General features: G+C 37.5%; 1 protein-coding gene across 3 annotated transcripts in view; it reads left to right on the forward strand.

The window, feature by feature from the left end:
- The window catches only part of ITPR2 (inositol 1,4,5-trisphosphate receptor type 2), a 444,101-nt gene that overhangs the window by 174,277 nt on the left and 257,020 nt on the right, over positions 1–12,804 (forward strand). For all 3 annotated transcript variants that reach the window (XM_036019237.1, XM_028532208.2, XM_036019238.1), the window contains 3 exons: positions 2,238–2,295; positions 3,654–3,819; positions 5,158–5,331. In XM_036019237.1, the coding sequence (XP_035875130.1) occupies positions 2,238–2,295; positions 3,654–3,819; positions 5,158–5,331 (398 nt within the window). The remainder of the gene's footprint in view (positions 1–2,237; positions 2,296–3,653; positions 3,820–5,157; positions 5,332–12,804) is intronic.

Raw genomic sequence — 12,804 nt, forward strand, 5'->3', positions numbered from 1 at the left:
AACACAATGGAAATAATCTCCACCAATGACACAAAGGGACTGAGACAGAATGTTAAATAACCGCCTTGGATGGCAGGGAGAATGCTTGCTGTTACGTGGTGCTTGAGTGCAGTTTCCGCTGTAATCTTCAGAACTCTGCACAGTGGAGGTACTGCTTATTGTGCCATATTACAGATTGAAAAACCAAAGTCGGAGGGATTAAAGTTACTTGTTAAAGGTCGTAAAGTGTGGAGCAGGGATTCCCTCTGAATTTTCTCCAACTCCAGAGTTGAAATCTTGTAAGCGTGTTGCTATTTTGGTGAAAATCCAAGGGAATTTTCTTTTTTCTTTTTGGCCTGGATCAAAGAACAGTGTGAAAGCCATGGACAGGAAAGGTGTTTTATAGGAAGCCACTGTCCAACTCTTGAAATACAGACATGGCATCTCCTCATGGTATGAATGTGTGAATGTGTGTGGTGGTTTTCCTGTGCGTGTATGTGTGTTGTTTTCAGCTTCACATGGTTATAAACTATTCCTGTGTTTCAGTTTTCCACATTTAAAAAGTATAAGAATAAAGCCACTTTATCTCTGAGTGTAAGACCATAAGACCATAATAATGAAAGAACATAAAAATTATTGTAAAGATGTTGTGGCTATAGAAAGTACCTTATGAAACCTAAGAAATACTAATTGCCATTATTCTAGACAGATCAGGCCAGCTACAGCAGGCTGTAAACTATGTCACATCAAAGATTTAGCCAGTTAACAGGATTCTTTTTCTGTGGATAGCATTTGTATACAGATAGGAAGTTCTTTTCTAACCACAGCCGCTGTGATGACATCAGGAACCCTCCTCTTTGTATGTCAATCAATTTGACAGGGATGATTCGGTGATCTTAAGTGTTTAGTTAAATTGGATGCTAGATCAAGTGTTCCCCTGTCTGACTCAGTGCCACACAAAAGGGAGCATGCCTTTGCACATGGGTAAGCTTGCCCGAGTGAGAAGTCATTCTGGCACATTTGCAACTGTGTTGTTTTTATGCTTCCCAGAAATGCAGAACCCCAAAGGGCTGTTTCCAGGAATGATATGGCAGAACCAGAAAGTCTTGCTGGTGGTTGCATTGACAGTAGCATAAAAATTACTGGCTCTCAGGGCCAGAATTCTGGAAACAGGAGCTCCACATGTCAGCAAAGTGTGGGAGGGAGAGTGGGGGTACCCCCAGAAAACCAGTTCTCTGATTGACCTGACGTCTGGCATTGGTTGTATTTGTAACAGAGAGCTTTCTGGGGAGAATTCATTTCCCCTTTTTATATCTTGCTCTGTTTTTTCTGACTGTGCCTTGGAAATGAGAAATCAATTGTGTATTTATCATTTAAACATGTTATCTTAATCAATATACCTTTAAAATGTTAGTTGTGGGGATGGGTGAGGAGTCATGGTGGGTTCGTATAAAAATAATTGGGCACTGGGTCCCAGGAGAAGGAGGTACAGAATTTGAGATGTAAGCTTAGGTAAATAGACTGTGTCATTTTGAATTACTATGTAGTCATAAGGTTCATTATAGGTATATTTTGATTCTTTCAAAAACATTATCTTTTCACGCCATCACCCATTTAAATGATATGTGTGTGTGTATATGTGTGTGTGTGGTTGACGCAAATATATACACACATAGAGATGAGGTGGCTTCGTAAATGGTTCTTTCTGACCTTTATATCTTTTTAAAAATTTTAAATTTTTATTTATTTTTATTATTACCATTTATTCCTCTTTTATACCCCCACCCCTTGCACTTAAATATATCTTTGACTATAGCAATATATATTTTAAAACATAAAATTCAACTTAAAATATTGATATCTAAGGTGAAACTATATTGCCACTTATTTTTTAATCCTCACCCAAGGACATGATTATTGATTTTAGAGAAAAGGGAAGGGAAGGAGAGAGGGAGGGAGAGAAACATTGATGAGAGAGAGAAACATCGATCAGTTGCCTCGCACATGTGCCCTGACTGGGGACCAAACCTGCAACCCAGGCACGTGCCCTGACCAGGAATTGAACTGGTTACCTTTCTGTTTACAAGACGACACTCCAACCAACTGAGCCACACTGGCCAGGGCCAGTGTGACTTTTAAAACTCTTAATTGACTTTTTGTGGCATAAAGGAATCAAGACAATTCTTAGGCATATAAATATACATATTGTGACTGAATTACAATAAGATAAATAAGAGATTTTACCATTTACCTTGCAGCTATTGTTCCTGATATAGATGAAATTGCAGCTCAGGCAGAAACTATGTTTGCTGGAAGGTAACGTAACATTTCTGTTTCTTTATGTTGTGAATAAAATTTTACTCAGAATTTTATTGATAATTTGTTAATGTTTACCTCCTAGGTCTATTTAATTTCACATCATAAATTTTGCCAGAAAGGAAGCTGCTAATTTACAGTAGAAGAGAAATCAAAACTTTTTCTTTAGGTCAGGTAAAAAAGAAAGGCCAAGAGAACTGAGATCACTGTATCGAACTTTTCCCTGAATTCTTTTTCTTTCATCAAATAAATGACAGCACACCAATGACCTTTAGCTCCCCTGGTACAGATAGTGCTGCATCTTGCAAAACATTACTTCCCTAAATCTGAGGAATCTGAGGCAAGGAAGTCATTTCTTTCACTGTCATCATTAACTTTATATACGAGAAATAAAGATACTCGCTGCCAATTGTAAATATCGGTGATTAGAGAAAAAGAAACGCCTGTGGCATGACCGCCCTCCTTTGCGATCGGGAGCCCTGCCGTGTATTGTTTTTATTTAAACTCGTTTCCTTCGTTTTCAGAAGTGAAATTAATAGCAGTCAAAAAGAAAACCAAAAAAAGTAAAATGTCTAAGCGACAAATTATTGAGTTTCTAGCATTCATTTTTGTTGCCGATTCGCCACGAGAACCTAAATGAGTTTATATACTGAGCCTTTTGTTGCATTTGCTTTGGTCAGGAAGACAAACAAGGAAGAATGAAGGATCAAGGGAATTGGAGGGATTTTTATCTCTAGAGAACGTTTGTTTAGCTTTTTTAAAAACTGTTTTTGCTAGTTTTTGTTGTTACCATGTGTTGTCCTATTCAAGTGTTTCATTCTTCCCAGGAAGGGAGCATAAACCAGTGTCTGATAGTCGCCTCACAATGAGTGGAATCTTGCTCAGAGTCCACATGAATGAAGCGCACAAAGCTGCTGCCGTGTGGTGGTCTGCGTCTGCGCACATGCTCTAGGGGAAAATAGCCCTTGGAGCACATCCTTCCAAGTGTGTCTTCCCAACCAACGCGCTGTTGGCTCGATTCAGATTCCCATCTTTTTTCTGTGCCTCATCGACCAACTCATTCCCATGTGCCCAGCAAACAGGGCCAGTGCTGCAAACCCACGTGCTGGAGACCACCTCTGCCTTGGACACACTGGGACAGTTGGTCACCCCTGCTTTCATGGACAAACAAGCTTCTCTTTGTGCTTTGTTTCCTTATCAGTTACATGAGAGAAGAAAAAGAGTAAAAATGTCTTCCTCTTTGCTTTCCATTTTGGGGAAAGAAGTGACATGACTCAGAGTGTATACACGGTTTTAACTACTTTTGAGTAGGTTTGATATAAATATAGGTTATGTAAGAATTATTTTTGGTTTCATAGAAAGGAAAAAAATCCAGTTCAACTTGACGATGAAGGAGGCAGGACATTTTTGCGTGTCCTCATTCATCTGATCATGCATGACTACCCTCCTTTGCTGTCCGGGGCTCTGCAGCTTCTGTTCAAGCACTTCAGCCAGAGGGCGGAAGTTCTACAGGCATTTAAGCAGGTAAGATTGAGTACCCTCGGGGGTTCCAGAGCAGATGCTCTGAAAGTGTTGATGATAACATCCAGTCTGACTTCACAGTTGCACTGTTAATGAGACTGTGCAGCTGTTCCTGGGGACACTTTTTTGTTTTTAAAGATGGATATGGCCTTGTCATAGACCAAGACATGATCTATTTTAAAAAGAGTTCCCACAAGTGATTTTCAGTTACTATCTTTAATGTAAATGACAGGCACTAAGATTTAGGAAGGCACAGGGGGATAATATGGTATTAGGAATTTTGTTGCCATAGCTACTATTTTGACCTCAGATTTACTGATAAATTTGGGTAGGACAAGCAGTAGCACTGAAATAAAATGTTATATGATTGAAAAATGTTGACATACAAAAGAAAGGAATTATTATGGACTTAATCTTTCCTTTGTTATTTTTATTATTATTTTTAAATTACTTTATTGTTTAATTACAGTTGCCTGCATTTTCTCCCCATTGCTCCCCACCACCCCAGTCAAACCCCCTCCCTCCCTTGCTTCCACCCTCCCCCTTGGTTTTGTCCATGTGTCCTTTATAGTAGTTCCTGAAAACCTGTCTCCCCTCTGTCCCCTCCCCCTGCCTCTCTGGTTATTGTTAGATTGTTCTTAATTTCAGTGTCTCTGGTTATATGATTGAAAAATGTTGACATACAAAAGGAAGGAATTATTATGGACCTAATCTTTTTTTTATTGTTTTTGAATGACTTCAATCTTGAGACTTAATAATAAATACCTAAGTGCTTACATGTGTTTCACTAATATTTATTTTATTTATTAGAGCATTAGTCTTCAATAGGAAGCTTTAAAAGTGTTTAAAAATGAAATAAGAGTAATTATATAAATTGATATAATTACACACATATGTTTATCATACAATACATATAAATTATGATAAATTAAAGTTGATAAGAGGTTTAGACTGTATCAGTATTTTCTTCCACTTACTTTTATGTTTCTACTTCTTTTAAAACAGGTAGAGAGAGTCTCAGAAAAATTAACTTTAACAATGAAATTAGAATTACAGTACCTTTTATTTTAAATTACTCTTTAGTACTTTGAAAAGCTTTGTTAGGGCTCATTCCTTTTACATACGTAATTCTTAATAACATGTGAATATATTGGATAGAGTTTACAGATATTTCCAGGTAGATTTTCATGATCAATATACATTTAAAATATCCATAAAATTCTAGAAATATTAATCTTCAACTGATAGAGAAATGTGTTGAAAGACTTGGAATTTTAGACATGAAGGAAATAGAAATAAAGTCATTAGGTAAATTAAGGGTTGAAATTCTTCTGTTTCCAGGTGCAATTGCTGGTGTCCAATCAAGATGTAGATAACTACAAGCAAATAAAGGCCGATCTAGACCAGCTTCGACTGACCGTAGAAAAATCCGAGTTATGGGTTGAGAAGAGCAGCAGCTATGAGAATGGAGAAATGGGTGAAAATCAAGTGAAAGGTGGTGAAGAGCCAATTGAGGTTTGTTTTCAATATCTACTTTGAAATAATTCAAATAATATCTTTTAAATCGCATGCACTACAATCAAAATTGTATATAAAGAAAAAAAAGCTTTTTAGTAATAGAGCATGGAATTTTTCATTTGCCAAGTCAATTAACTATAAACCTGCACTTTGAGTAATTCTCATCAATTGCTACCACATCTTACCTCATTTTCCTACTTTTTCACTCTTTTTCTTTTCCACTATAAATCATATAATCCAGGAATCAGGACAATAGGAGGGAGCAAGATGGAAAAAAGGTACGGGTCTTAAACATAAACCTAAGAAAGGAGGTGAATTTTTGTTGTTACCATTTACTGTGGCTATTTATTGCAACTTGGAAATCATTCCTTTCATTACTGCATGTTCTTATATGAGACGTAAAATTATCTAAATGAAAGGACTGATGGTGTACTTTATTGTCAACATGAAGATACCAAAAATCTATGTTTGATCTAGAGTGGTAATATGGTGATCATAAACCTTCTACTGTATCAGTTTTAGTTTTCAGTGGGTTAATCAGTTGCTATTTTCACATTTCACTAAATACTAAACAACCATTAGAATTTTTTAAGCAGCATTTTGATGGTAATAGTTGGATAAGCAGCCCAGTGCCAATGTCATAATTGATAATATAGTTTCTTAAAATGTCTAGAGTTTTAGTTGTCTTTTAATCAGACATGTAAACCATTTAGAGGAGTTTAACTACCTCCTGCTTTTCTGTTTGTTGGAATACCCAAAATGTTTTGTAGTGAAGAATGACGATGGACTAGGAGATAGAGTCATCAAAATGCTGACAAGTTCCAAAGGGAAGTTCCACTGGTGGGTTTCTGCTTTCCACAAAATTTTTGACTCAATCTTTTAGGAACTTTTTCTGTGATTTCATAAGGCTTTTGTTGTTGTTGAAATAGAGTTCTTCCACAGCATATCTGAGGAAATTTGACATCCATTTAGTAATTTTTTTAGTACTTCCTATGTATCAGCGATTTTCAACCATTGTGCTATCAGAATTTTTAAAACATGCAATACCTGAGTATTTAGTGAGGGGCACTGACCTCTTTTCCCTTAGAGTGTCAAACTAAAAAATGACAACAGCCAACTCAACAATAGCTGTCTAGTGTGAATGAATCAAAATTATGCCTATTTTTGGTCAGATCAGCAAAAAATATATTTTTTGGTGTGCTATAGAATTTTAGTAGTTTATGTGTGCCATGAGATGAAAAAGGTTGAATCACTGCTCTATCCCAAGTCTCACAGCAGACATTTTTATACAGGTTATTTCTTTTTAAATGTTACAACAAACCTTGGAGATCATTATAGAGATCATAGGTCTAAGGATGAATCAACTGAAACCCAAGGATTTCCTCCCTGTCAAGCAGCTCTGTGTGACTCAGCTGAGATTTTTAACTCAGGCCTTTTTGTTAAATTCCAGACTCTTTAATGTAAGATTGCACTTTATGATATAAGTTTAAAATTTCTATTTTGGGTCAGTGCTATATATTTTTATAATCACATATGTTAAGTTTTCAAATTTATTGGTATAAATTTGTTCACATTCTTTTAGTATCTTCTGTATCTGTAGCTTTATACTCCTTTTTCATTCTTGATATTGCTTATTTTGTCTCTTATTTTCTGTGGCTCCGTCTTATCACAGTTGTACCTACTTCGTCCTTTTTCAAGAACCTGCTGTTGGCTTTTTAAGCTTTTGGATTTGTTTCCTATTTTATTATATTTATTCTACTAATTTTCTTAGCTTTTATGTTGGCATACTTTTCAGACTTTAAAAAATTTAATGGTATATTTTTCTTTTAAGGAGCTGCATTCCATAAATTTTGACAAATGGTATTTTTATGATCGTTTGGTATTAGATATTTAAACATTTCCATTATGATTTCTTCTTTGGCTCAGAATTACTTGGAAGTGAGTCTTAAAAGTTCCAAATGTATATGCAATTTTTTTGTTATTGAATTCTGTTTTAAAAAATTGTTTTATTGTTGTTCAATTACAGTTGTCTGCATTTACCCCCAGCACTCCCCCACCAACCTCAGCATCCCCACCTCCCTCCCTCACTTCCACCTCCCCTTGGTTTTGTCCATGAGTCCTTCATAGTTGTTCCTGAAAACCCTTCTCCCCTTCCCCTCATTGTCCCCTCCCACCTCTGCTCTGGTTACTGTCAGATTTTTCTTAATTTCAATGTCTCTGGTTATGTTTTGCTTGCTTGTTTGTTTTGTTGATTAGGTTCCAGTTAAAGGTGAGATTATGTGGTATTTGTCCCTCACTGCCTGGATTATTTCACTTAGCATAATGCTCTCCAGTTCCAGCCATGTTATTGAATTCTTTTTTTTTTTTAAATTTATTTATTTTTAGAGAGGGAAGGGAGGGAGGAAGAGTGAGAGAGAGAGAAACATCAGTGTGCGGTTGCTGGGGGTCATGGCCTGCAACCTAGGCATGTGCCCTGACTAGGAATCGAACCTGCGATGCTTTGGTTCGCAGCCCACGCTCAATCCGCTGAGCTACGCCAGCCAGGGCTTGAATTCTTAATTAATTAATTGTGGCCAGAGAATGGAGTTATGATGATAATCAATTTTACAAAAATATTTTGAAACTTGCATTTTGACCCTTTCACCATCAGGCTTTACAAATGTTCCATGTGGCCTTGAGGAAATGGGGAAGAGTGAAGGATTCCTTATATATGACTAGCAAATCAAGGTTATTACTTGTGTTTAAATCGTCTATTTACTACTATTTTTGTTTTTTTGACACCAACTGTTGAGAGAGACTTACTGACATTTCTCACTACAATGATAGGTTTACCATTTTCTTCCTGAAGTTCTATTAATTTTTACTGTATGTGTTTTAAGTCTCTTTTATTGTACATTATAAATTTAACATTGTTTTTTACTAGGAACAACTTTTATTAGTTGAGAGTTCTTTTCTTTCACTTCTGATTCTAGGATTCCAGTTCTTCTGCCTCTTGTTGCTTCCATTAAGAAGGCGGTCCGTGGAGTAGTGTCTTACTTTAGCTTCAGAACACTAATTAAATGTTTGCTAAACTTCGTTGTTGCCTCCAGACCTGTTCGGTTCCTTTTGACATTTCCCACGCATGGCACTTCGTGCTGGATCTGGAAAGTGTCTTTAGATCCACCCGAGTCTCTTTAGGTGCATCTTTCTTACTGGCGATTTACTTCTCCTGTTGAGTTTTAAGTTTCAGCCATTGTACTTTTTCAGACGTGAAATTAGATTTTTTCAAATACATCTGGTCACTTTTGGTTATCTTTTGTTGCTTGCTATTTTTGCAATTACATATGACTATTTTATAGCTAATAGGTAATAATTCCAGGATCTGAATTACTTGGGAGTTTCTTATGATTGTCACTCATGTTACTTGTTTTGTTACATTTTTGGTCATCTTTGGTTATGAGCTTATATACTTTTTGTAATAGATTTTAGTAGAGCACTTTCATATTGAGAAAAAAAATTGTATAGCAAGTGCTGAATTTTCCCATATGTTAACTCTTCTCCCCACTTCTCTGGTTATTAACATCTTGCATTAGTGTGGTACATTTGTAACAATTGATGAGCCAATATTGATACATTATTATTAATTAAATTCCATAGTTTGCTTTAGACTCACTCTTTGAGTTGTATAGTTCTGTGGGTTGTGAGGAATACATGTAATGTGTCCATCATTACAGTGTCATGCAGAGTAGTTTGACCTGAAAGATCTTTCTCTTTCACCTGTTTGTTCCTTCCTCATGGGCTCTCAAGCCTTTGCAACCACTGATTGTTTTACTTTCTTTATAGCTATGCCTTCTCTGGAATGTCATATAGTTGGAAGTATACAGTATATAGCATTTTGCAAATGGTTTCTTTCATGTAACAATATACAAGGTCTGTCCAGAAGGTATCCAGCCATGCAATATGAAAAATAGAGACATTTATTGAAGAAGATGCAAGATACAAGAAACATTGTACATAGGACAATGACACCTCATTCTCTTTCAAAGTAGGTACCTTGGGCCTTATACAGTTCTCCCAATGGCCATCAGCTGCCCTGTTGTATTTTCCTGTATCTCATCAACAGTCTGAAACCTCTTCCCTTTCAAAGGTGATTTTAGTTTTGGGAAAAGCCGGAAGTCACAGAGCACCAAATCTGGGATGTAGGGGGCTGAGTCACCTGGATGATTTGATGTTTTGCAAAGAAACTCCACAAAAGATGTGATGCATTTGCAAGCACATTGTTGTGATGAAGCTGCCAATCACCAGTTGCCCATAGCTATGGCCTTCTGAATCATCTGAATAGTTTCCCTTGAGGAATGTTCAAGCTTCATGCAAAATTTGATGCAAAGTCATTGCTCTACTTGCTCATTCATTTTGAACGTGATGGTCACACTGTACACATGCTCACTCAACAGTGTCTACCACCCCTACTGACTAGTACAGTGAAGTTGTCATTGTTCACACATGCGCATTCCAGTGCACTCTCCTTGGCTGCCAGGTTACGTCAATGTCACACAAACTGTTCTCATTATATTAACGACAGTTGGACTTTTTCTGGACAGACCTTTTACATTTGAGGTTCTTCCATGTTCTTTTATAACTTGCTAGCTCATTTTTCTTAAATCACTGACAATACTCCATTGTCTGGATGTTGTGCAGTTTGTTTATACATTTACCTATTGAAAGACATCTTGATTACTTTAAACTCTGGGCCATTATGAATAAAGCTCAATTCAAATATAGACATTGAACTTCTTTCTGTTTGATTTTAGACTTGGAGGTTGAAATCTGGTTTGTTTTCCCCTTCAGAGTATTTGTGATGGCCTGTGAGTGTGGTCAGGGGCCCTGGTAGCCTGAGATCAAACCAGAAGGCAGGAGTCTCTGGCTGAGCTCCTCAAATTTGACACTTGCTCAGAGTTGCCTTCCTCTCTGTGTTGCACAGCTGCTAGTACAGACATTTGCCTCCAGGGAAACTTACCGTGTTGCCTTGATTCTGGGACTTCTCTGATCTGGCTTCAGGTTACATTTTTTTTCCCTTTGTAGGGGGAGGTTGTGGTCTTTTGGGGTCATTCTTTATTTTTTGTTAACCCAGAAATGTATAATATAGGTTCTATATTAAGGATCTAGTTGTTTTGTAAAAAAAGGCCATTAGCAGTTTTAAGTTCCCTATTCTTGCAGAAGCCCCTGGGAATATGTTTACTTAGATACTTAGTAATTTAAAGGTATTTTTTTGTGAATGTAGATTCTTTGGAACTTTATATGTGGAACACCTCTGAGGCTTATGTGTAGTCCACAGAAGATTTCATTTGTCTTTGCAAGGCCCTTTGAAATAAGACATTTTTAAACACATTAAATGCATGTTTTGGCTTGGGAGTTTTAGAGTCCCTTTATAAGTGGGAATTCTAGTCCCCACCTTGAGTACCAGTGGGCTTGTTTTTATCTATGGGAGCTCAGGAGAGTTTCCTCCTCCATCCTTTTGTTTGGGCTTCTACCAGCCAAACCCAGATCAGGTACCCTTTGCTCTTCTGTGGGCCTTGTCTTTGCCTGGTTTAGCACTGTGGGCGCCTCCTTCAGGTTCGGAGGCAAGGTCTCTGATCAGACCTTCCCTGTTGCTTGGGGAGCAGGCTTTGCTCCCTCTCCCTGGTGTGTGTGTGCACAGGAGGCATTAACACCCTGTGTCCAGGTTGTCAGGTGCAGAGTGAGGCTCTCAAGGCCAACAATAAATCCAGTGTTTGATAACTGCTTGGAAATTCTGATGTATTTTGATACAGCTCCTTAAAAGAAAAATATAATATTAAATTTTATTAAAGTCTGAAAAGTATGCCAACATATTTCTTTTGGCCTCCATGTGCATCTTTCTCTTAACTAAAAAAAGATATTTTAAATATTCTATGTATCACTTTTAGATGTGCATTCAGAGAGGTTCCTCTGCACTTGTACTTTATCATATTCTGCATTCGACAGTTCTCAACAGGGGGAAACTCTTTTATTTTGTGCCCGTGTATGTATCCTTGTGACGTCTGTTTGCCGGTGCCTGATTTCAGGCAACACCTCCCCTGCCCGAACCCCTCCCCTTGATGGTGATGCCAGGCTTCCCCAGAGCAGAAGCCTTCCTTGGAACATGCTGCTTCAAGTGCTGCTTGAGTCTGTTCACCGTCACGCTGACTTGCCTTTGTATAGACACCTGAATTTCTCATTTCCCTTCCGAAAGATTGATCATCTAGAATCAAATCTAATATCCGAGATAAACCTCTTGGTGACAAAGAGTGAACATGCAGAATGGACACCCTTAAAGCAATCTGACGTGGTGTTTGATTTGAACCTGTGTAGTCCTTGTGGGCCTGACTACTTGGGCAAGGCCTCAGTGTACTGAAGGATTGGGAGGATTCAGTTCGCTAATATATTCAAGAATAATAACAAGAGAAGCAGAGTTCAATAAGAATAAGTGATTCGTATTTGAAGTAGCTGGAATTTGGGAGCCTTTGAAGATTCTTGGGTAGGGATATGAGTATATCACCTGGCAAACTTTGTGTGGCAGAATCCAGGATGGTTCAGCAGAAGAAGAGACTAGAGGTGGGGACCAATTAGGAGCCTTTTAGCCAGGTTCAGGTGTGAGGTTATGGAAGCATGTACTAGGGAGGAGACTGTAGAAATGTATACAAGTAGGTAGATTGAAAAGCTAGGAGAATAGTTCATTATAACAGATTAATATATGGAGACAAAAGTGAGAAACTACAAAGTTACTAACTTGTGCACAGCCAAATAATCTATATTATGCAATGAACCAACTGCCAAAGGCAGTGACAATTTATTGTAAACAGGATGAAATGTGTCACAATGTAGTAGGCAGCATGCAGTCCAGCGGGCCAATGGCAATAATCATCCTTTGTTCAGTAAATCTTTACAAAGGCTCTAAACACAGGATGATTGGCATTGTTTTAAAACAGCTCATGATGGTCTAACTTTGTTCCCACTTAGATATCAGAAGACCAGATAGCATTGATGTGATTCTTCATTTTAGTAATAAAAATGTTTCCGATAACATAAAGAAGGTTTTTTTTTCCCCCTCAGTGGTTAAATTCTGTTTACTCTGGGCAATAAATGTGAATTTACCGTTCGTTCACTAACAAATCTCAGCCTGTGATCCAAAATTTTTCCATCACTGTAGTTGATCTCTTATAAATAGAGAAGGCAATGGGATGGATTTGGTCATGTAATAAGCCCATTGCATCCCTAGCCCCTGTAGCTCCATTACCTATTGTATGTTATGATATTTCCCTTTGTTAAACTCATCTTCCAGGACGTTAGTGACTATACCATCACTGCTGGAAGCTAAAAGGCTAGAATATAAGGAGTTGGCACTATCAGTGGCATTACTAATTCATCCCATTCAAATACATGTCACCTTCTAAATATAGGAAGGAGGGATCAACTTAGGAAACCGAATCTGAG

Source organism: Phyllostomus discolor, chromosome 2, assembly GCF_004126475.2.
Source record: "Phyllostomus discolor isolate MPI-MPIP mPhyDis1 chromosome 2, mPhyDis1.pri.v3, whole genome shotgun sequence".
NCBI classification, from domain to species: domain Eukaryota; kingdom Metazoa; phylum Chordata; class Mammalia; order Chiroptera; family Phyllostomidae; genus Phyllostomus; species Phyllostomus discolor.